Raw genomic sequence first — 26,277 nt, 5'->3', positions numbered from 1 at the left:
AGATCCGGCAAAATATAATGAATATGTTAAAGTTAGAAGTACATCAGGACGTGGGTGGGTACACGGTGGGACAGCGGTTAGTAACGACTGAAGGTATGAGTGGTTTTGCTGATAAATGGTTTGAGATATATATGAGAGGGGGTAATGCGAAGAAGAGGGACTTGCATATTATGGAGGAAGGGATAACACCAACCATGGAATCAGAAGACAGGGTGGAGATAGAGGGACCGATAAGAGAAGACGAAGTGTTGGAGGCGTTACAGGGGATGAGTGTAAGGAAGACGCAAGGGATTGATGGCATTCCAAATGATTTTTATTTAAGTAACTGGGAGGTCTTGAATGAATGCATGATGCATTTATTGAATGAAATGAAGGTAAAGGAATACATGGGCATGACGCAACGAACAGGGGTTGTCATGATTCCGAAGGGGGAAGTGCAGAATAGCATCCTGGATTATAGAGGTTTATCTTTAATGTGTGGAGATTATAAATTGTTTGCAAGGGTTTTAAGTAATAGGTTACGTAGTGTTATTGGGAGGGTTATAGATAAGGGACAAATGGGTGCGCCGTGGCGGTAATGATTAGTGGACATGGGAGGATAAAGGACTATATAGATGATAGGAGGAAGAGTGGAGGGGGTGTACTTGCACTGGATTGGAAGGCTGCTTATGATTGTGTAGAGTGAGAGACGTTATGGATGATAATGAGGCGCATGGGTTTTGGACACTGTTCCTACGAGAGAGAGACCGAGTTTCTTTTACTACCAGTATTGTCGCGTCGGGACGACGCGCGGTAGGTGGCCGAGCGTATGTAGACAGCCTGTACTGTCTGCACAGACAGCCCATGCTGTCTGCCAGCTTAGTTCATTTTTTGCGTCACTCAGGTGCTGCCCTTTGTAGCCAGGCCTCTTGGTAGGCACGCCAGCCTGCCGGCCCATGCCTCTCTCTCACTCACACAGCGGCCTAGCAGGAAGACACAAGGCCTCCCAGCTCTCTCTCGTGGGCATGGCCCTCCCGGGCCATGGGCAAAACACAAGCCTGTGTACCCACCACGACTTAATAAACGAAGAAGCCTCCGAAGACGTAAAATTCACACCCCGCTACCAGAGTACCAAACAAACCCATTATACATCCTACCTCACCCTACCTCATCCTACATCACCCTACCTCGCCCTACCTCATCCTACCTCACCCTACCTCACCCTACCTCACCCTACCTCATCCTACCTCACCATACCTCATCCTACCTCATCCTACCTCACCCTTCCTCATCCTACCTCACCCTACCTCATCCTACCTCACCCTACCTCATCCTACCTCACCCTACCTCACCCTACCTCATTCTACCTCACCCTACCTCATCCTACCTCACCCTACCTCACCCTACCTCACCCTACCTCACCCTACCTCACCCTACCTCACCCTACCTCACCCTACCTCACCCTACCTCACCCTACCTCACCCTACTTCACTGTACCGCATCCTACCTCACCATACCTCACCCTACCTCATCCTACCTCACCCTACCTCACTCTACCTCACCCTGCCTCACCCTGCCTCACCCTACCTCATCCTACCTCACCCTACCTCACCCTACATCATTCTACCTCACCCTAGCTCACCCTACCTCATCCTACCTCACCCTACCTCACCCTACCTCACCCTACCTCATCCTACCTCACCATACCTCATCCTACCTCATCCTACCTCACCCTTCCTCATCCTACCTTACCCTACCTCATCCTACCTCACCATACCTCATCCTACCTCATCCTACCTCACCCTTCCTCATCCTACCTCACCCTACCTCATCCTACCTCACCCTACCTCACCCTACCTCACCCTACCTCATCCTACCTCACCCTACCTCACCCTACCTCATCCTTCCTCATCCTACCTCACTCTACCTCATCCTACCACATCCTACCTCACCCTACCTCATCCTACCTCACCCTACCTCATCCTACTTCACCCTAAATCACCCTACCTCACCCTACCTCATCCTTCCTCATCCAACCTCACCCTACCTCATCCTACCACATCCTACCTCACCCTACCTCATCCTACCTCACCCTACCTCATCCTACCTCACCCTACCTCATCCTACTTCACCCTACCTAATCCTACCTCACACTACCTCACCCTACCTCACCCTACCTCACCCTACCTCACCCTACCTTATCCTACCTCACCCTACCTCACCCTCCCTCACCCTACTTCACCGTACCGCATCCTACCTCACAATACCTCACCCTACCTCACCCTACCTCACCCTACCTCACTCTACCTCACCCTACCTCACCCTGCCTCACCCTGCCTCACCCTACCTCATCCTTCCTCACCCTACCTCACCCTACCTCATCCTACCTCACCCTACCTCACCCTACCTCACCCTACCTCATCCTACCTCACCATACCCCATCCTACCTCATACTACCTAACCCTTCCTCATCCTACCTCACCCTACCTCATCCTACCTCACCCTACCTCATCCTACCTCACCCTACCTCACCCTACCTCACCCTACCTCATCCTTCCTCATCCTACCTCACCCTACCTCATCCTACCACATCCTACCTTACCCTTCCTCATCCTACCTCACCCTACCTCATCCTACCTCACCCTACCTCATCCTACCTCACCCTACCTAATCCTACCTCACCCTACCTCACCCTACCTCACCCTACCTCATCCTACCTCACCCTACCTCACCCTACCTCACCCTACCTCACCCTACCTCACCCTACCTCACCCTACCTCACCCTACCTCACCCTACCTCACCCTACTTCACTGTACCGCATCCTACCTCACCATACCTCACCCTACCTCATCCTACCTCACCCTACCTCACCTTACCTCACCCTGCCTCACCCTGCCTCACCCTACCTCATCCTACCTCACCCTACCTCACCCTACATCATTCTACCTCACCCTACCTCACATTACCTCATCCTACCTCACCCTACCTCACCCTACCTCACCCTACCTCATCCTACCTCACCATACCTCATCCTACCTCATCCTAGCTCACCCTTCCTCATCCTACCTTACCCTACCTCATCCTACCTCACCATACCTCATCCTACCTCATCCTACCTCACCCTTCCTCATCCTACCTCACCCTACCTCATCCTACCTCACCCTACCTCACCCTACCTCACCCTACCTCATCGTACCTCACCCTACCTCACCCTACCTCATCCTTCCTCATCCTACCTCACCCTACCTCATCCTACCACATCCTACCTCATCCTACCTCATCCTACCTCACCCTACCTCATCCTACTTCACCCTACCTCACCCTACCTCACCCTACCTCATCCTTCCTCATCCTACCTCACCCTACCTCATCCTACCACATCCTACCTCACCCTACCTCATCCTACCTCACCCTACCTCATCCTACCTCACCCTACCTCATCCTACCTCACCCTACCTAATCCTACCTCACCCTACCTCACCCTACCTCACCCTACCTCATCCTACCTCACCCTACCTTATCCTACCTCACCCTACCTCACCCTACCTCACCCTACTTCACCGTACCGCATCCTACCTCACAATACCTCACCCTACCTCACCCTACCTCACCCTACCTCACTCTACCTCACCCTACCTCACCCTGCCTCACCCTGCCTCACCCTACCTCATCCTTCCTCACCCTACCTCACCCTACCTCATCCTACCTCACTCTACCTCATCCTACCTCATCCTACCTCACCCTACCTAACCCTACCTCACCCTACCTCACCCTACCTCACCCTACCTCTTCCTACCTCACCCTACCTCACCCTACCTCACCCTACCTCTTCCTACCTCACCCTACCTCACCCTACCTCTAAATACCCAGTGCGACACATTGAAGGTGTTCATATGGCTGGTGGTGACAGCTGACGCTTCTAATCAACAACGACAAAATATGTCCACTTTCACCAACCTCAACAGTCTAAACATTAATTAAACATTAATCCAGTAACATATCATCAATACATTAGTAACTGAAGTAATAAACTATTACAAGAGCTGGTAGAATGTTAATATATGTATATATATATATATATATATATATATATATATATATATATATATATATATATATATATATATATATATATATATATATACACATTATATACTATTCGTTTTGACCAGTATATGTATTTTGTGCATCCTTTCAAATAAAATATAAATAAAATAATTTATAATAATAACCGTAAGAATAACCTAATTCTATACAATAATATTGAAATTAATAACATAATTATGTAACAATGTCAACATTGCATGGGTTCACTAAGAGTTTGTTCGGTGATTATAAATTGTTCTATAATCTCAGGCGCCCACCTGGCAGTACTTAAACTTATATATGACTAATATTGAGATCTTGTGACCAATTGCCTAAAGGAGTTGTTTTCAATTATAGTAAGAAAATATATTTCATTAAATAATGTAGTGTTAAAAGCATATACAGAGCAGAGCATGGTACCACAAATCAAAAATGACAGGTATTGACTACATGCAAACACTGAACTATCCATTTCATCTATCATTGACCTCTTCGCTTTCGGGCCGGGATGTTGTGCTGCACCTTAGCTCCTGCATTCGTCACACACCCTTGGTGGAGAGCGGACGTTGGCTGTTGTGCTTCTGTCTGTTGGTAGCACTGCGAGATTTTCTCAAGATGGCACAGGCTGTCAGGAGACGTGTCAACACTGTGTGCATAGAAGTGCTGAAAGGTGTGGTGTATAACACAAATGCATCTGTTCTACTGCCTGCTATCTTACGAGATACATATGGAATCAACAATGAAGATCTGTACGGCATTGCATTAAACAGCTCAACGAGAATATTCGTGAAATTCGTGACGACTGTGACGTATGACAAGATGGTGGATCAGTACCAGGATGTGTGCATGACGGTTAACCCTGGTTTGGAAGTGAGAATGAGGGACGTGTCTAAGTACTATACTAGGGTAAAAATACGGAATGTCCCCTTTGAGGCAGATGAAGAAGACATCAACGCGTCGTTTGAGGAATATAGTGATACATCAAGCAACGATTGGACAATGGTCAGATGGTACGTATGGGGGACTGCGTGAGGGATCTTTCACTCTCAAAATCTCCATGCGGAGATCCATACCTTCATTTGTGGCTTTGAGTGATTTTAAAACTCAGGTATATGTCACATATGCCGTGCAAAGGAGAACCTGTCGATTGTGTGGTGCATTTGAACATGTGGCTGCACAGTGTCCACGACGTTCGTCGATCGGGACACAGGGAGCAGGGACAGGAGGGGAAAAGGAAAGAGCGGTGATGTCCCAGTCTACAGGAGAACATATTCGGGCACGTAGGACTTGGAGTGAGATTGTGGATGACAATCCAGAGGAGTGTGCTACGTTACCGGAGGTAACACAGGACGTTGAGAAAATATGTATGGAGGAAGAGGTGGAACAAGTTGATTTGGGTAGTGAAGTGTCGGCTGCCATAAATAATGTTATACAGAAATTTTTGGATGACCAGCATGAAGCTGGAATGCTGAATATAGGCTTGCATGAGCAACATATGAATCAGAAAGGGGTACATGAGGGAGGCAATGTGAGTAGGAGGGATGGGCAAACACAAGGGCTTTGTGAAACTGTAGTTGAAATACACAAGGAAGGCAGTCCGAAAGAAATGATCACTGTTGCGGCTTCACGTATGAGGGAGGCAGTTGCCTAGGACAGTGATGATATTCTTACGCCTGCACAATGTTCGGGTAAAAAACAAACAGTGGATGTGGCTAGGAAAGTCAGGGGGGAGGGGGTAAGGGGAAGGAGAAAGATGTGACTAGGAACGGGCATAGTGAAAAGAATACTGATCAAAAACGTAAAGAAACGCATGGTAAGAGATGGATTGGTAAGACCCCGTTAGCATTTTTAAGTGTTTAACATTGAATATAAATGGCCTCAGGGCCGAAGTGAAGAGGAGGATGTTCAGTGCCTTTTTTAAGGCGATATGGGGTACAGGTCATCCTTTTATAAGAACATAATTTTAAGTTAGGTCAGGATTTATTAGTTGACGGGTACAAAGTTTATGCTGGGTATACAGGTAAACACAAGGGAGGTGCTGCAGTTTTAATAGTGGAGACCAGTCCTTTTCAAATGTTACACTGGGAAGAAGGAAGGGATGGGAGACTAGTATGAGTGGATGGTACATGGGGTGGGGTTCCTGTGTCTTTAGTAAGTGTTTATATGCCTGCAGACAGCAATAGGCGCATAAAGGAAGATTTTGTGAGGGATGTTCTTATTTATCATATGCGAGGGCTTCCTATACATACATTATTTGTGGGGGGATTGGAATTGTGTGATCCGTAGGAAGGATGTGGAGCCGAGAGGAGCCGGGTGTGTGTTGGGGGTCCTTCGGGATGTATTAGGGGGATTCGGATTAGTAGATGTAATGAGTGGGGAAGGGTGGGTGGTGGAGCATACTTTTGTGAGGAGTGGATATGCAGCACGTTTCGATCGCATTTATGTCTCTCCTGGGATATAAGTTAATAATATCGAAACTCTAAATGTAGTATTCTCGGATCATAAAGGGGTGATTGTGGACGTGGGTTGGGGTGAGCTGCTGAAACGTTTTATGAGTTATTGGAAGCTAAATGTGAGCTTGTTAGAGTATATGGACGGTGGACTTAGTTTTGCGGAATGGTGGAAAAATGAATGGAATAAAGGCAAGCTGGGAGGTGATATATTACTGTGGCGGGAGCAATGTGCTAAACCAGGAATCCGTAGTTTTTATATGCGGAAAGGAAGGGAGGTTTGACAATGGAAATATGGATTTCAAAGGTATTTGGAGGGACAGTTAAAACAGTGTTATGTAGATAGTAATGGAGTTTATCCAGTATCGGAGACTGAAGGTATGAAGACCCAATTGTTGGAGATGCAGAATGCAAGGTTTGATGGTGAAAGATTAAGGGGTGGGTTGGAGGATGTTTTATGGGGTGATAAACCATCAGCTTGCATTCTGCGGCGATTAAAGATCCGGCAAAATATAATGAATATGTTAAAGTTAGAAGTACATCAGGACGTGGGTGGGTACACGGTGGGACAGCGGTTAGTAACGACTGAAGATATGAGTGGTTTTGCGGATAAATGGTTTGAGATATATATGAGAGGGGGTAATGCGAAGAAGAGGGACTTGCATATTATGGAGGAAGGGATAACACCAACCATGGAATCAGAAGACAGGGTGGAGATAGAGGGACCGATAAGAGAAGACGAAGTGTTGGAGGCGTTACAGGGGATGAGTGTAAGGAAGACGCCAGGGATTGATGGCATTCCAAATGATTTTTATTTAAGTAACTGCGAGGTCTTGAAGGAATGCATGATGCATTTATTGAATGAAATGAAGGTAAAGGAATACATGGGCATGACGCAACAAACAGGGGTTGTCATGATTCCGAAGGGGGAAGTGCAGAATAGCATCCTGGATTATAGAGGTTTATCTTTAATGTGTGGAGATTATAAATTGTTTGCAAGGGTTTTAAGTAATAGGTTACGTAGTGTTATTGGGAGGGTTATAGATAAGGGACAAATGGGTGCGCCGGGGCGGTAATGATTAGTGGACATGGGAGGATAAAGGACTATATAGATGATAGGAGGAAGAGTGGAGAGGGTGTACTTGCATTGGATTGGAAGGCTGCTTATGATTGTGTAGAGTGAGAGACGTTATGGATGATAATGAGGCGCATGGGTTTTGGACACTGTTCCTACGAGAGAGAGACCGAGTTTCTTTTACTACCAGTATTGTCGCGTCGGGACGACGTGCGGTAGGTGGCCGAGTGTATGTAGACAGCCTGTACTGTCTGCACAGACAGCCCATGCTGTCTGCCAGCTTAGTTCATATTTCACGTCACTCAGGTGCTGCCCTCTGTAGCCAGGCCTCTTGGTAGGCACGCCAGCCTGCCGGCCCATGCCTCTCTCTCACTCACACAGCGGCCTAGCAGGAAGACACAAGGCCTCCCAGCTCTCTCTCGTGGGCATGGCCCTCCCGGGCCATGGGCACAACACAAGCCTGTGTACCCACCACGACTTAATAAACGAAGAAGCCTCCGAAGACGTATCATTCACACCCCGCTACCAGACTACCAAACAAACCCATTATACATCCTACCTCACCCTACCTCATCCTACATCACCCTACCTCGCCCTACCTCATCCTACCTCACCCTACTTCACTGTACCGCATCCTACCTCACCATACCTCACCCTACCTCATCCTACCTCATCCTACCTCACTATACCTCACCCTGCCTCACCCTGCCTCACCCTACCTCATCCTACCTCACCATACCTCATCCTACCTCATCCTACCTCACCCTTCCTCATCCTACCTCACCCTACCTCATCCTACCTCCCCCTACCTCGTCCTACCTCACCCTACCTCACCCTACCTCATCCTACCTCACCCTACCTCACCCTACCTCATCCTTCCTCATCCTACCTCACCCTACCTCATCCTACCACATCCTACCTCATCCTACCTCACCCTACCTCATCCTACCTCACCCTACCTCATCCTACCTCACCCTACCTAATCCTACCTCACCCTACCTCACCCTACCTCACCCTACCTCATCCTACATCACCCTACCTCATCCTACCTCATCCTACCTCACCCTACCTCACCCTACTTCACTGTACCGCGTCCTACCTCACCATACCTCACCCTACCTCACCCTACCTCATCCTACCTCACCCTACCTCACTCTACCTCACCCTACCTCACCCTGCCTCACCCTGCCTCACCCTACCTCATCCTACCTCACCCTACCTCACCCTACCTCAACCTACCTCACTCTACCTCACCCTACCTCACCCTACCTCACCCTACATCATTCTACCTCACCCTACCTCACTCTACCTCATCCTACCTCACCCTACCTCACCCTACCTCACCCTACCTCATCCTACCTCACCATTCCTCATCCTACCTCATCCTACCTCACCCTTCCTCATCCTACCTCACCCTACCTCATCCTACCTCACCCTACCTCAGCCTACCTCACCCTACCTCATCCTACCTCACCCTACCTCACCCTACCTCATCCTTCCTCATCCTACCTCACCCTACCTCATCCTACCACATCCTACCTCACCCTACCTCATCCTACCTCACCCTACCTCATCCTACCTCACCCTACCTCACCCTACCTCACCCTACCTCATCCTTCCTCATCCTACCTCACCCTTCCTCATCCTACCACATCCTACCTCACCCTACCTCATCCTACCTCACCCTACCTCATCCTACCTCACCCTACCTCATCCTACCTCACCCTACCTAATCCTACCTCACCCTACCTCACCCTACCTCACCCTACCTCATCCTACCTTATCCTACCTCTCCCTACCTCACCCTACCTCACCCTACCTCACCCTACTTCACCCTACCGCATCCTACCTCACAATACCTCACCCTACCTCACAATACCTCACCCTACCTCACCCTACCTCACCCTGCCTCACCCTGCCTCACCCTACCTCATCCTTCCTCACCCTACCTCACCCTACCTCATCCTACCTCACTCTACCTCACCCTACCTCATCCTACCTCACCCTACCTCATCCTACCTCACCCTTCCTCATCCTACCTCACCCTACCTCATCCTACCTCACCCTACCTCTTCCTACCTCACCCTACCTCACCCTACCTCTAAATACCCAGTGCGACACATTGAAGGTGTTCATATGGCTGGTGGTAACAGCTGACGCTTCTAATCAACAACGACAAAATATGTCCACTTTCACCAACCTCAACAGTCTAAACATTAATTAAACATTAATCCAGTAACGTATCATCAATACATTAGTAACTGAAGTAATAAACCATTACAATAGCTGGTAGAATGTTAATATGTATATATATATATATATATATATATATATATATATATATATATATATATATATATATATATATATATATATATATATATATATATATATATATATATATATATATATATATATATATATATATATATATATATATATATATATATATATATATATATATATATATATATATATATATATATATATATATATATATATATTCTTTTTAAAAACATCGGACGTTTCTCACCAAGATAGGTTGGCTCGAAAAAGAAAAATTTCCATCATCATTCATTCCATCACTGTCTTGTCAGAGGCATGCCTGCACTACAGTTATAAAACTGCAGCATTAACACCCCTCGTTCAGAGTGCAGACACTGTAGTTCCCGTCTCCAGGACTCAAGTTCGGCCTGCCGGTTTCCCTGAATCCCCTCATAAATGTTACCTTGCTTGCACTTCAACAGCATGTTAAGTCCTAAAATCTACTTGTTTCCATACGCTCCTGTCTAACACGCTCACGCACGCTGGAAATCCAGACCTCTCGCATACAAAACCTCATTAACCCCTCCCTCCAACCTTTCCTAGGCCGACCCCTACCCCACCTTCCCTCCACTATAGATCTGTATACTCTCGAAGTCATTCTATTGTGTTCCGTTCTCCATAACCCCTTCTCAACCCTCTGGATAATAGTTTTGGTAATTCCACACCTCATCCTAATCTCCAAACTACGGATTCTCTGCATTATACTCACACCACACATTGCCCTCAGACATGACATCTCAAATGCTTCCAGCCTTCTCCTTGTTGCAATATTCACAGTCTATGCCTCACACCCATACAAGAGTGTTGGTATAACTATACTCCCATTCATTCCCCTCTTTGTTTTCGTGGATAAAGCTCTTTGTCTCCACAGACTTGTTATCCTCATGAACTTACTTTTTCCTATATTCATTTCTAACTTCTTTCTTTTACATACCCTACCAAACACATCAACCAACCTCTTCGACTTACCTTCAGAATCTCCCAAAAGCACAGTGTGATCAGCAAAGAGCAACTGTGTTGAGATTCTTTATTTTTTATCCCCACACCTCTTGCCAACACCCGAACATTAACTTCTCTTAATACTCTATAAATATACTGAACAACCATGGTGACATCAAACTTCCCTGTCTAAGGCCTACTTTTACTGCAAAATAATCCCCCTCTCGCCAACGTACTCTAACGTGAGCCTCACTAACCTCGTAAAAACTTTTCATTGTTTTCAGTAACCTACTTCCTATACCATATACCTGCAACATCTGCCACAATACCCCCCTATCCACCCTGTCATATACCTTTTCCAAATCCAAAAATGCCACAAAAACTTCTTTACCCTTATCTAAATACTGTTCACCTATGTGTTTCACTGTAAACACTTGGTCTACACCTCCACCTTTCCTAAAGCCTCCTTGTTCATCTGCTATCCTGCTCTCCGTCTTACTCATAATTCCATCATTAATAACTCTACCGTACACTTTACCAGGTATACTCAATAGACTTATTCCCTTATATTTTTAACACTCACTTTTGTCCCCTTTTCCTTTAAACAAAGGAACTATGCATGCTCTCTGCGAGTCCCTAGGTACCTTACCTACTTCCATACATTTATTAAATTAAAACACTAACCACTCCAAAACTATATCCCCACCTGTTATTAGCATTTCTATCTTTATCCCATAAATCCCAGCTGCTATACCCCCTTTCATTCTACTCACTGGCCCACGCACTTCCTTCACTCTTACAACTGGTTCTTTCTCACTCATATAAGATGTTATTCCTTCTTGTCCTATGCACGAAATCACAGCTTCCCTATCTTCATCAACATTTATCAATTCCTCAAAATATTCTCTCCATTTTCCCGATACCTCTCACTCTCCAATAAATAACTCTCCTCTTCTATTTTAACTAACAAATCCATTCTCTCCCTAGGCTTTCTGAACTTGTTAGTCTTACTCCAAAACTTTTTCTTTTTTTCAACCAAATTTGTTGATAACATCTCATCCACTCTCTCATTTCCTCACTTTATATATTGCTTCACCACTCTTTTAATCTCGCTTTTTCTCTCCATATACTCCTCCCTCCTTGCATCACTTCTACTTTGCAAAAACCTCTCATATGCTAACTTTTTCTCTCTTTACATCATTCCACCAATCATTCTTCCCTCCCGCACCCACTTTCCTGTAACCAAAAACTTCTGCTGAACACTATAACACTGTATTCTTAAACTTACTCCATACATCTTCTAACCCATTGCGTGTGCTCTCACTAGCCCATCTGTCCTCCAATTGTTGTTTACATCTTACTCTAACTGCCTCCTCCTTTAGATAATAAACCTTAACTTCTCTCTTACTTGCTGCTTCCATTTTCCTTGTATCCCATCTACCATTTACTCTCACTCTAGCTACAACTGAAAAGTGATCTGATATATCTGTGGCCCCTCTATAAACATGTACATCCTGAAGTCTACTCAACAGTCTTTTATCTACCAATAAGTAGTCCAACAAGCTACTGTCATTTCGCCCTACATCATATCTTGTATACATATTTATCCTCTTTTTTTTAAAATATGTGTTGGTATAAACCTTGGTAATAAATACCGACAAGTTGGTTTTGAAAGACACGTAAGCAAACACTAAATATGTGTTACTTATAACCAAACCTCTTTCTATACATAGTTCAATCAAATGCTCCCCATTATCATTTACACCTAGCACCCAAACTTACCTACCACCCTCTCTAAATGCCTCTCCTACTTTAGCATTTAAGTCCCTTACCACAATTTCTCTTTCACTTGGCTCAAAAGTTCCTACACACTCGCTTAACATCTCCTAAAATCTCTCTATCTCCTCTACACTCCTCTCTTCTTCAGGTGCATACACACTTATTATGACCCACTTTTCACACCCGACCCTTATTTTAACCACATAATCCTAGAATTAATACATTTATATTCCTTCTTCTCTCTCCATAACTGATCCTTTAGCATTTTTGCTACCCCTTCCTTAGCTTTAACTCTCTCAGATACTCCTGACTTAATCCCATTTATTTCTCCCCACTGAAACTCCCCTAATCTCATCAACTTTGTTGGGTTTTAGGGCCAGGACGTCCATCTTCCTTTCATTCATAACCTTTGCTATCACTTTTTTCTTATCATCTGCACTTCATCCACGCACATTCAAACATCCCAAAATTATAAAGTTCTTCTTTTTCTTCTTTTTAGTAATTTATACAGGAGAAGGGGTTAACTAGCCCAATGTTCCCGGCATTTAGTCGCCTCCTACGACAATCATAGCTTAAGGAGGAAGAATTCTGCTTCACTTCCCCATGGAGATAAGTAGAAATAAACAAGAACAAGAACTAGGAAGAAAATACAAGAAAACCCAGAGGGGTTAGTATATATGTGCTTGTACATGCATATGTAGTGTGACCTAAGTGTAAGTAGAAGTAGCAAGACATACCTGCAACCTTGCATGTTTATGAAACAGAAAAAGACACCAGCAATCCTACCATCATGCAAAACAATTACAGGCTTATGTTTCACACTCATTTGGTAGGACGGTAGTACCTCCCTGTGTGGTTGCTGTCTACCAACCATTAACAGAAGTGTAGACATTTCATCCCTAAACATATCTACACCTTTACCAGGAAAATTAATATACATCTGCAAGTGATACAATATATGACTACAGGTCCCATTACAATATTGCTAAAGTTCAGTTTATGAACAGTTATATTTTTATTTAAGACTGTAAAAGGGGCTCTGGTGGTGTTATGGGGATATAGGACCCAACATGTATTTATAAGTAACAGTTACTATAATAATACCTAATTATATTGAATTGATGGGGACTTTGCTCTAAATGTCAGAAGGACTGATCAACCTTATGACTGAGAGGCAGCTGGGTCAAACCTATTTTTCTCAATATAATAGGTTATACTATAGACACATAAACACACAATTTAAATAAGTAGTTTATAAAGTTGTATTTCTTTTTGTAAAAGTAAAATTAAGGTGTGGTAGAATTGTGGTAACTGGAGAATTGTGCTTGGCAACAGTCTTTTGTTTTGGTGGGAGGAGCTTAGGTAGGCTTCTCTCTCTCTCCCTCTCACTGACTCTCTCTCTCTGTGGCTGACCTTCAACCTGGCAGGATCTCTGGGTCCTTCTCCTATCTTTTGGGGCATCATGTGTGCTCCAGGGGTGAGTTTTTATAATTTAAGTTTTGGCCACCATACCCAGGGTGACTAAAGTGTGTCAAAACACTGGTTAGCCCAGAGTTATGTCAAGGAGAGAGAAGGAAGAGTGTTGGAACACACCATGTGGAGCACAGGATGGAGTGTGTAGATTTGTTTTGAAAATGGAGGCTGTGATTGTATATTCTGTACATATCTATTGAGAATACAGTTATATTTTTATAGTAGTAGTTTACATAACCTGTGAAGAGGGCTGGTGAAAAGGTATCAGAGACACTCAAGATGATCAGCCATGATGTAAGTATTACCCCTAGACAAATAAGGCCATTAAGTAAAAGCTACCCCACACTAGAACATGTAGTGAGAACCTTACCATCCAAGAAATAAGGGAAACCAACGTAACAGGTGGCCTGGTGGTTAACGCTCTCGCTTCACACGGCGAGGGCCTGGGTTCGATTCCCAGCCAGAGTAGAAACATTGGACGTGTTTCTTTCCACCTGTTGTCTATGTTCCCCATCAGTAAAATGGGTACCTGGGTGTTAGTCGACTGGTGTGGGTCGCATCCTGGGACAAAACTGACCTAATTTGCCCGAAATGCGGAGCATAACAAGGGACTTTCTATATAGTAGTATGTCATTGTTATCAGCTAGGACTGTATACCCTGTACATGTACTTGTAGTAAAATAAAGATATTATTATTATAAACAAAACACATAGTTCAACATACCTAAAATTTAAAAATATTATCGGTAAAGAAAAGCATAATCGCGTCTACACTGAAAGGAGGAAGGTGATGGAAACAGAAGCATTATTAATGTAAAATTAACATAAAAATATATTAAAATAATTTAATATTTTTCTGTAATTTTTACTTGAACTCCTAATCTTGAAGAATTTCTTTTTTTTTTTTTTACCTCATTTCAATTAAAATAATATGAATATTCCTCTTTAATTATCAGAAAAATGTATTTGTTTTATGTGTATTGATTGTTATTTCCCGTTTAATTTTTACGACTACTATAAACATTAATATTTCCTGACGTTTGAAACAAATGAATTCATAAAGAGTCATGCTTCTACCGAGCTGTCATCCCTTCACCTCCATCGTGGGTAAAGGCAAGGATGGCCCTTCACCTCCATCGTGGGTAAAGGCAAGGATGGCCCTTCACCTCCATCGTGGGTAAAGGCAAGGATGGCCCTTCACCTCCATCGTGGGTAAAGGCAAGGATGGCCCTTCACCTCCATCGTGGGTAAAGGCAAGGATGGCCCTTCACCTCCATCGTGGGTAAAGGCAAGGATGGCCTCCGACCTGGATACTTCTTGGAGCCCTGTCTAGCATTATCTTTAGACCTTTTCTAACATTAACTTTAAAAGAGTGTTATATTCGTTTTAATTAACAGAACACAAGTGTAATGCCTGGGTATCTTTATTATTAAAACGCTTTGCTACCCAGTGGCTTTTTCAATTTAATACAGTGTTTATAAAATTGAGTCATTGGAATCTGAGGGAATCAGTCCCTCACTAATGGTGGGTGTTTCTCTGATTAGCCTTGACCAATCTAAAGGAAAGGCAGGAGAATGAACACATATATTCTATTCAGAAAAGAAATGTTGCAGTTGAAGGTGGAACACACAAGCGGAAATAAATCATTCATAAGATGGTCATGACCTACTTCCTCTAGTGGGTCTAACCACCTGTGAGGTTACCATCAACTGCTGCACCTCTTTTCTGGTTCCTGCCTCTGCCTGGGATTGACGAAGAATATGAACATGCAATTAACTCTCAAAAGAATGAATCACCAAAAAGTACATTGACGTAATAACTATGATTATTACAAGATCGTCTTACCCATTATACAAGCATCGAGGAATGTGGCTTCCATGATGCCCTGGTAGGTAACATCACCATGTTCCTGAACCATCTGCTGCAGTTCCTGGCGGAGACGCTGCTGCTGTACAGGGTACTTGGCCAAGAGGAAGGACGCGAAAGCGAGAGCTGAGGCCGTCGTATCAAAGGCAGCGAGTAAGAACAACACACTCTGAGCCACAATGGATTCATCCGTCAGCACTGTAACGATATAACTTTATTTTACTCAGTTTTATTTTATGTTTCATAATTTAAAGGTAAACTCAGTTATAGAATGTATTTTATATAGACCAAAACTTCTAACTTCAACTGCAGGCATATTAATTGACAATATCTTTCCTCTCAATAAATTAGGATATTACTGTGATATCCTTTATACGACTTACAGTCAATGTAACATGTGAATATAAGGAAAAAGGTTTCAAATTCTTTGGGCCATGAATAATTGATTCTTGAGAGAATAAAAAAAAACTATTAATACCCTCTTCAAGGGAGTTCCGTAGAACCAGATACACTTAAACAAATCCTATGATCAATTTGTCATAAATATCTTACCTACCAAATAAAACTCAGAAGTGAATGATTCATTAATTTATATATTTTAAGACATGAGGAATCAGATTTCACTATTATTTTTATTTCTATTAATTGGAGCTTTTTTATCGTAAAAATCCATAAAATTTTGGATAGCATCACCGCAACAGACGTACGTCTTAAATAATGCTATAAAAAAAATTATATAATTTTATTAACTTTCATATCAGACACAAAAATTATTGTTTTGAGTTAATTTATGGTAAGTAAAATTTTAATAATTTCTACATTTTTTACCACACTGGGCTTAATACCTGTCTGTAATTCAACACTGTGTGAACCACAACTGAGATTTAGTCTGTTCATTCTTACTACATTAAAAATGTTAGGAGTAGAGTTTGATTTTGTTTAGTTTGGCAGTGTAACTTTAGGTTAGCTATCTTTAGCATAGTTTGGTTTCATTTAGCTTGGTTTGGAAGTGATGTTAGGATGGGTTTGGAAGTGATGTTAGGATGGGTTTGGAAGTGATGCTAGGATGGGTTTGGAAGTAATCTTAGGATAGGTTTGGAAGTGATGTTAGGATGATTTTGGAATTGATGTTAGGATGGGTTTGGAAGTAATGTTAGGATAGGTTTGGAAGTGATGTTAGGATGGGTTTGGAAGTGATGTTAGGATGGGTTTGGAAGTGATGTTAGGATGGGTTTGGAAGTGATGTTAGGATGGGTTTGGAAGTGATGTTAGGATAGGTTTGGAAGTGATGTTAGGATAGGTTTGGAAGTGATGTTAGGATAGGTTTTGAAGTGATGTTAGGATGGGTTTGGAAGTAATGTTAGCATAGGTTCGGAAGTGATGTTAGGATGGGTTTGGTAGAGGGATGTTAGGATATGTTTGGAAGTGATGTTAGGATGGGTTTGGTAAAGTGATGTTAGGATGGGTTTGGTAAAGTGATGCTAGGATGGGTTTGGAAGTGATGTTAAAATGGGTTTGGTAAAGTGATGGTAGGATGGGTTTGGAAGTGATGTTAGGACGGGTTTGGAAGTGATGTTAGGATAGGTTTGGAAGTGATGTTAGGATGGGTTTGGTAGAGTTATGTTAGGATGGGTTTGGAAGTGATGTCAGGATGGGTTTGGAAGTGATGATAGGATGGGTTTGGAAGTGATGTTAGGATAGGTTTGGAAGTGATGTTAGGATGGGTTTGGTAGAGTGATGTTAGGATGGGTTTGGAAGTGATGTTAGGATGGGTTTGGTAGAGTGATGTTAGGATGGGTTTGGAAGTGATGTTAGCATGGGTTTGGTAGAGTGATGTTAGGATGGGTTTGGAAGTGATGTTAGGATGGGTTTGGTAAAGTGATGTTAGGATGGGTTTGGTAAAGTGATGCTAGGATAGGTTTGGAAGTGATGTTAGAATGAGTTTGGTAAAGTGATGGTAGGATGGGTTTGGAAGTGATGTTAGGATGGGTTTGGAAGTGATGTTAGGATAGGATTGGAAGTGATGTTAGGATGGGTTTGGTAGAGTTATGTTAGGATGGGTTTGGAAGTGATGTTAGGATGGGTTTGGAAGTGATGCTAGGATAAGTATAGAAGTGATGTTAGGATGGGTTTGGTAGAATTATGTTAGGATAGGTTTGGAAGTGATGTTAGGATGGGTTTGGTAGAGTGATGTTAGGATGGGTTTGGAAGTGATGTTAGGATGGATTTGGTAGAGTGATGTTAGGATGGGTTTGGAAGTGATGTTAGCATGGGTTTGGTAGAGTGATGTTAGGATGGGTTTGGAAGTGATGTTAGGATGGGTTTGGTAAAGTGATGTTAGGATGGGTTTGGTAAAGTGATGCTAGGATGGGTTTGGTAAAGTGATGTTAGGATGGGTTTGGTAAAGTGATGCTAGGATGGGTTTGGAAGTGATGTTCGGATGGGTTTGGTAAAGTGATGGCAGGATGGGTTTGGAAGTGATGTTAGGATGGGTTTCGAAGTGATGTTAGGATAGGTTTGGAAGTGATGTTAGGATGGGTTTGGTAGAGTGATGTTAGGATGGGTTTGGAAGTGATATTAGGATGGGTTTGGTAGAGTGATATTAGGATGGGTTTGGAAGTGATGTTAGGATGGGCTTGGTAAAGTGATGTTAGGATGGGTTTAGTAAAGTGATGCTAGGATGGGTTTGGAAGTGATGTTAGGATGGGTTTGGTAAAGTGATGTTCGGATAGGTTTGGAAGTGATGTTAGGATGGGTTTGGAAGTGATGTTAGGATAGGTTTGGAAGTGATGTTAGCATAGGTTTGGAAGTGATGTTAGGATGGGTTTGGTAGAGTTATGTTAGGATAGGTTTGGAAGTGATGTTAGGATAGGTTTGGTAAAGTGATGTTGGGATTGGTTTGGAAGTGATGTTGGGATGGGTTTGGAAGTGATGTTAGGATGGGTTTGGAAGTGATGTTAGGATAGGTTTGGAAGTGATGTTAGGATGGGTTTGATAGAATTATGTTAAGATATGTTTGGAAGTGATGATAGGATGGGTTTGGAAGTGATGTTAGGATGGGTTTGGAAGTGATGTTAGGATAGGTTTGGAAGTGATGTTAGGATGGGTTTGGTAGAGTGATGTTAGGATGGGTTTGGAAGTGATGTTAGGATGGGTTTGGTAGAGTGATGTTAGGATGGGTTTGGAAGTGATGTTAGGATGGGTTTGCTAAAGTGATGTTAGGATGGGCTTGGTAAAGTGAGGCTAGGATGGGTTTGGAAGTGATGTTAGGATGGGTTTCGATGTGATGTTAGGATGTGTTTGGTAAAGTGATGTTAGGATGGGTTTGGAAGTGATGTTAAAATGGGTTTGGTAAAGTGATGTTAGGATGGGTTTGGTAAAGTGCTGTTAGGATGGGTTGGGTAAAGTGATGTTAGGATGGGTTTAGAAGTGATGTTAGGATGGGTTTGGTAAAGTGATGTTAGGATGGGCTTGGTAAAGTGATGTTAGGATGGGTTTGGTAAAGTGATGCTAGGATGGGTTTGGAAGTGATGTTTGAATGGGTTTGGTAAAGTGATGTTAGGATAGGTTTGGTAAAGTGATGTAAGGATGGGTTTGGTAAAGTGGTGTTAGGATGGGTTTGGAAGTGATGTAAGGATGGATTTGGAAGTGATGTTAAGATGGGTTTGGTAAAGTGATGTTAGGATGGGTTTGGTAAAGTAATGTTAGGATGGGTTTGGTAAAGTGATGTTAGGATGGGTTTGGAAGTGATGTAAGGATGGATTTGGAAGTGATGTTAAGATGGGTTTGGTAAAGTGATGTTAGGATGGGTTTGGTAAAGTAATGTTAGGATGGGTTTGGTAAAGTGATGTCAGGATGGGTTTGGTAAAGTGATGTTAGGATGGATTTGGTAAAGTGATGCTAGGATGGGTTTGGTAAAGTGATGTTAGGATGGGTTTGTAAAGTTGTGTTAGGATGGGTTTGGTAAAGTGATGTTAGGATGAGTTTGGTAAAGTGATGTTAGGATGGGTTTGGTAAAGTGATGCTAGGATGTGTTTGGAAGTGATGTTAGGATGGGTTTGGAAGTGATGTTTGGATGGGTTTGGTAAAGTGATGTTAGGATGGGTTTGGAAGTGATGTTAGGATGGGTTTAGTAGACTGATGTTAGGATGGGTTTGGAAGTGATGTTAGGATGGGCTTGTTAAAGTGATGTTAGGAAGGGTTTGGTAAAGTGATGCTAGGATGGGTTTGGAAGTGATGTTAGGATGGGTTTGGTAAAGTGATGTCAGGATGGGTTTGGTAAAGTGATGTTAGGATGGGTTTGGTAAAGTGATGCTAGGATGGGTTTGGTAAAGTGGTGTTAGGATAGGTTTGTAAAGTTGTGTTAGGATGGGTTTGGTAAAGTGATGTTAGGATGAGTTTGGTAAAGTGATGTTAGGATGGGTTTGGTAAAGTGATGCTTGGATGGGTTTGGAAGTGATGTTAGGATGGGTTTGGAAGTGATGTTAGGATGTGTTTGGTAAAGTGATGTTAGGATGGGTTTGGAAGTGATGTTAGGATTGGTTTAGTAGACTGATGTTAGGATGGGTTTGGAAGTGATGTTAGGATGGGCTTGGTAAAGTGATGTTAGGAAGGGTTTGGTAAAGTGATGCTAGGATGGGTTTGGAAGTGATGTTAGGATGGGTTTGGTAAAGTGATGTTAGGATGGGCTTGGTAAAGTGATGTTAGGATGGGTTTGGTAAAGTGATGTTAGGATGGGTTTAAAAGTGATGTAAGGATGGGTTTGGAAGTGATGTTAAAATGGGTTTGGTAAAGTGATGTTAGGATGGGTTTGGTAAAGTGATGTTAGGATCGGTTTGGTAAAGTGATGATAGGATGGTTTTGGAAGTGATGTTAGGATGGGTTTGGTAAAGTGATGTTAGGATGGGTTTGGTAAAGTGGTGTTAGGATGGGTTTGGAAGTGATGTAAGGATGGGTTTGGAAGTGATGTTAAGATGGGTTTGGTAAAGTGATGTTAGGATGGGTTTGGTAAAGTAATGTTAGGATGGGTTTGGTAAAGTGATGTTAGGATGGGTTTGGAAGTGATGTTAGGATGGGTTTGGTAAAGTGATGTTAGGATGGGTTTGGTAAAGTGATGTTAGGATGGGTTTGGTAAAGTGGTGTTAGGATGGGTTTGGAAGTGATGTAAGGATGGGTTTGGAAGTGATGTTAAGATGGGTTTGGTAAAGTGATTTTAGGATGGGTTTGGTAAAGTAATGTTAGGATGGGTTTGGTAAAGTGATGTTAGGATGGGTTCGGAAGTGATGTTAGGATGGGTTTGGTAAAGTGATGTTAGGATGTGTTTGGTAAAGTGATGTTAGGATGGGTTTGGTAAAGTGATGCTAGGATGGGTTTGGTAAAGTGGTGTTAGGATAGGTTTGGTAAAGTTGTGTTACGATGGGTTTGGTAAATTGATGTTAGGATGAGTTTGGTAAAGTGATGTTAGGATGGGTTTGGTAAAGTCGTGTTATGATGGGTTTGGTAAAGTTGTGTTAGTATGAGTTTGGAAGTAATTTGAGGATGGATTTGGTAAAGTGATGTTAGGATGGGTTTGGTAAAGTGGTGTTAGGATGTGTTTGGTAAAGTGGTGTTAGGATGGGTTTGGTAGAATGATGATAGAATGGGTTTGGTAAAGTGGTGTTAGGATGGGTTTGGTAGAGTGATGATAGGATGGGTTTGGTAAAGTGGTGTTAGGATGGGTTTGGTAGAATTATGATAGAATGGGTTTGGTAAAGTGGTGTTAGGATGGGTTTGGTAGAGTGATGATAGAATGGGTTTGGTAAAGTGGTGTTAGGATGGGTTTGGTAGAGTGATGATAGAATTGGTTTGGTATAGTGGTGTTAGGATAGGTTTGGTAGAGTGATGATAGAATGGGTTTGGTAAAGTGGTGTTAGGATGGGTTTGGTAGAGTGATGATAGGATGGGTTTGGTAGAGTGATGATAGGATGGGTTTGGTAGAGTGATGATAGGATGGGTTTGGTATAGTGGTGTTAGGATGGGTTTGGTTAAAGTTACTGAAAATTATATCAGGTATCTAATACAGGTTCATATTTTCCACACTAAATACTGAAGGCTGTGTGAGATTTTTATTGTACCAATATAACTTCAATTAGGTGTTGGAAATCATTTTATGGTACAACAATTTCACTTCCTTAGGGGCGGCTACTTTTTTTATTTATCGTCCGATTTCTTTCAATTTTTGGTGTATATTAAGAAGCATCTTTCCATCATACATTGTTCAATTTTTAATAAGATTTCCCAACAAACAACTGAGAAAAGGATATTTACCAAAAAATTATATATAAGCAATAGGCACGTACTGGCACTGCCAGATGCTGTTTGTTCACTACCTGCTTATATAATATTGCTAATCGTAATTTATTAAGACACTAATCACTGTAATTTATCCTATCATCATTCTTAAAAAAATAAGGTTAGTATGGTTTTGACATTTAGCAAAATATCTGCCTATTTTCTCACACACAAAAAAATTGACACAAAATAATTTCACATGTTTGTAAAACAATCATTATTTTATGTTGTCTGTGAAATTCATTGCATTTCTATCATTATTAATGGTGCTTTTTTTTTTTTTTCTTTTTTATTCACCGGTATTCTCCCGGCCCGGGTCTTTTCCATGTAGTGGTGACCCGGCCTTGGTTCCCTATCTGGGGAGTGTCTCGAGACTTAAGTCCCCCATGGGAGGAAGGACAAGTACCTCCTCATCTTTGGGACCAAGTGTCCCCAGGCCTAGCCACATTCCCCGCCCTCACGGGGCTCGTAGGGAGAAGCTAGGCCTCTGGTCTGCCATCTACCCCGCCTCGAAGGGGCTCGTGGGGATGGCAGCCTTATGAGCAGCAGATGGTAGCAAGCTCAGACCTTCTGTATTAATGGTGCTGTTTAAAGAAATACATGAATAACTTACTTCCGAGATAATCGACGAAAACGAGCATGCACCGATAAAAAACAAAATTCGATAAAACAGTTTTTGTGGAAAATTACATTTATCTGAATGTATCATTATGTACATAACAGTAAATGAACAACGATAATTATTATTTATCAGTTAGACAAGTAGGAATTTGGGACACCTAGGTCGCAAAAAATGTCCCCCTTCGATACCTACCACTGTCATATCCACAAGTTGCTCTGGACCTATTAATTACAAATGAAATATGTATCACCAGGAATGCTGGTAAATATATAAATTTGTGGACTGTACATTAAAATTAAAAAAGGATTATATATACTCACATTTACATAACAGAAAGAGAATATCCTAATATCATTCACCAATTTGACTGGAGATTAAGGTGTATCATACTCAGAAAACCTCCCTGTCTATCCATGAAAATAACACTGGCCAGAGTTGAAAACATAAACAAACTTATCTGAGGTTCCTGGAGCTGTCTTGTCCAGTCGCCTGATATCTCAAATTATGCAGGAATGCACATCCAACAATTTCGGCTCCTATTTGAGAGGTGTCAGCCCAATTTTAACCTCTAGAGCATGAAAATTCTTCCGATTTCACCAACGTTTCTAATCCAAATTCAAACAACAATGGCAAGTCCCGTCTGTGCAGGCGCAGGGTTTTTTCCATTTTTATAACATAATTTTTATTAAATACAGTATGGCCATCTATTTACATATAACTACTGTATTTCTGGAAAATATATACAGTATTTTCCACACTGCGGCCGGGCAGAGTTCGTTGCTAAACGACTCAAATTACTCCTTTCTTTAGGAGACGATTCCAGCTGGTTCTGGCTTGAGTGGCTGTTCTCCTAGTAGGTCTTACTACAATTTCATCTTCCGGCATCACTTGGTCAGCGTTATCTTCCATATCACTCGTGTCACTTTCCCTCAGATTTTCATTTACATTGTGTGAACACCAGTTAATTCCCTGGGAATCAATTTATTAATTGTGTGTAAACTTTCTTGGCCACGACACAACACTTTGACATTCCTGACAACACCTTGTGCATCTGGGTACAATGTCAATACTTTGCCCAGAGGCCACAATGTTCGATGTTGTTCAGTATCAATCATCACAATGTCACCTGGTTGAATGTTCTGTCGATTTATTGCCTCTGTCGCACCATAAAATTGTTCACGTAGTGTAAGAAGATATTCCTTATGCCACACATTAGACAAATGATCAATTACTTTATTTAACATTTTAAATTTATTAAACAACACTGCCGCATCATTGTAATCTTCATCACTTTCTTCCGGATTATCTCTATAGACAGGGGCAGCTTCCAATTTCCTTCCACATATTAGGTGAGAAGGTGTTAATACATCTGCATCAGGTGTATCACTCATGTACGAGAGAGGCCTATTATTTATATGATTCTCCGCCTCCACTAACACTGCACGGAATTCTTCCAAATTAATTTTTTTTCCGGTGTAGTACTTTACGGAGACACCGCTTCACTGTGCCTATAAGTCTTTCGTGCAGCACCCCCCCCCCCCTGCCAAGGGGCTCTAGGAGTAATAAATTTCCAGGTACATCCTCGCTGGGTTAACAGAGTTTGAACATCGTTACTATTATTTAACTCTATCAAATGTTGAGCACCTGCTACAAAATTCGTGGCATTATCCGAAATCATCAATCTCGGACAGGATCTCCTAGCGGCAAATTTTCGAAACAGCTGTATAAACTGTTCTGCAGACAAGTCCTGTGCAACTTCTAAATGAACAGCCCTAGTAGCAGTACAGGTGAACAAACATACACTTTCAGTGGAATACCGTCTGAAGTACCTGTTAAAATTATTGGACCACTATAGTCTACACCTGTTACATCAAATGGTTTCACTAATTGTACACGCTCCTTTGGCAATGGTGGAGGACCTGGGTACATATAGGATCTGGCATCCACACGGCGACATATTACACAAGATTTAATTACCCTTTTTACACTTTGCCATCCTTGTGGAATCCAGAAAGTTTCCCAAATGCAATTTAAGGTATCTTGTACCCCACCATTCATTACATTTTTATGGGCATTTAGAACAATCAAATTTGTTAGATGAGTTTTGGTCAGTAAGATAGGGTGTTTAGCATAATCACCCAATTCAGCATTGTGTAAACTACCTCTGCACCTAATTACATTGTTCTCTAAATGCAGCACCAATTTCTATTATGGAACCTTTCACAATTTTTCTTTCCATCATCAATTTAATCTCATTTCCATAGATTTCTTTTTGTACCCTCTTTATCCAATATTCAAGAGGATGTGAAAACTTATATGAGATATTCATCTTGTTTAGAAATTTAAACACCAAATTAGTTACATTGATTAGTTTGGGTAAAGAAGAATACCTATTTATATCAATGGCTAAGGAAGGACAAACTATTGGAGTGGTGGTCACAGTAATTTCAACAGGAGCAATATATGCCTTTTGTACAGGCCAATTAGCTTTATTTACCAACCAGCTCGGTCCTTTAAACCATGATACAGCATTTACTAATTTAGCGTAAGGTAAACCTCGAGACAAAAAATCAACTGGATTCTCCTCACCTGGTATATGATTAAAGGTTAACATATGCTGACCAAAACTATTATACTTCTCTTGCATCTGATTAATTTCAGCGACTCTGATTTGTACGTTCACAATTTTACTGTTTCCATCTCCAGGGTAATCTTTACTTATTTTGTCCTTTAATTTAGACGAATTATTATTCCATTCCCTCAGAGGCATATTTGCACTTTGCATTATTTTATTAGCCTCTCCATGAGTCATTAACAGTTCCTCTTCAGTTGACGTCACACTCAGGAAATTGTCCACATAAAATTGTTTGCTCATTACTTTACTCAATGGACTTCCCATACGTTTAAGGTGTGCATTTATCGTCGCTTGAAGTAGGAACGGACTGGATGTAGTACCAAATAATACGCTCCTAAAGCGAAAGGTTTTCAGAGGGCTAAGTGGGTCACTAGGATTCTCAGGCCATAAGAAGTGGATACAATCCTGGTCAGCCTCTTGTAAACCCACTCTTAGGAAAGCTTTACTTATGTCAGCCGTAAAGGCATAATTCTTCATCCTGAAATTTAATAAGATATCTCCTAATTTTTCCGTCAACGACGGACCTGTCATCAGTCATTTAAATTAGGTACATTTTTGTTACTCCTGGCACTACAATTAAACACAATTCTCAGAGGAGTGGTCTTAGAATCCTTCTTCACTCAATGATGTGGCAAATAGTGACCATAAATTTTGGCTTGCTCAGGAGGTACCTCTTCTATAAATTTATTAATTAACTGCTCAGCAATTATATCATTA

General features: G+C 42.2%; 1 protein-coding gene across 1 annotated transcript in view; it reads right to left on the bottom strand.

Annotated features, from left to right (window-relative positions):
* The window catches only part of LOC138851045 (cytochrome P450 9e2-like), a 48,010-nt gene extending 22,315 nt beyond the window's left edge, over positions 1-25,695 (bottom strand). The window contains exons 1-2 of the mRNA XM_070094410.1: positions 25,515-25,695; positions 15,953-16,171 (exon numbers count right to left, since the gene is read on the bottom strand). Coding sequence (XP_069950511.1) covers positions 15,953-16,171; positions 25,515-25,695 — 400 coding nt within the window. The remainder of the gene's footprint in view (positions 1-15,952; positions 16,172-25,514) is intronic.
* Between the last annotated feature and the right edge of the window lie 582 nt (positions 25,696-26,277).

This window comes from Cherax quadricarinatus, chromosome 46 (assembly GCF_038502225.1).
Source record: "Cherax quadricarinatus isolate ZL_2023a chromosome 46, ASM3850222v1, whole genome shotgun sequence".
NCBI classification, from domain to species: domain Eukaryota; kingdom Metazoa; phylum Arthropoda; class Malacostraca; order Decapoda; family Parastacidae; genus Cherax; species Cherax quadricarinatus.
The sequence above is the reverse complement of the archived record's forward strand: the minus strand, read 5'-3'. Positions and strand labels throughout refer to the sequence as shown.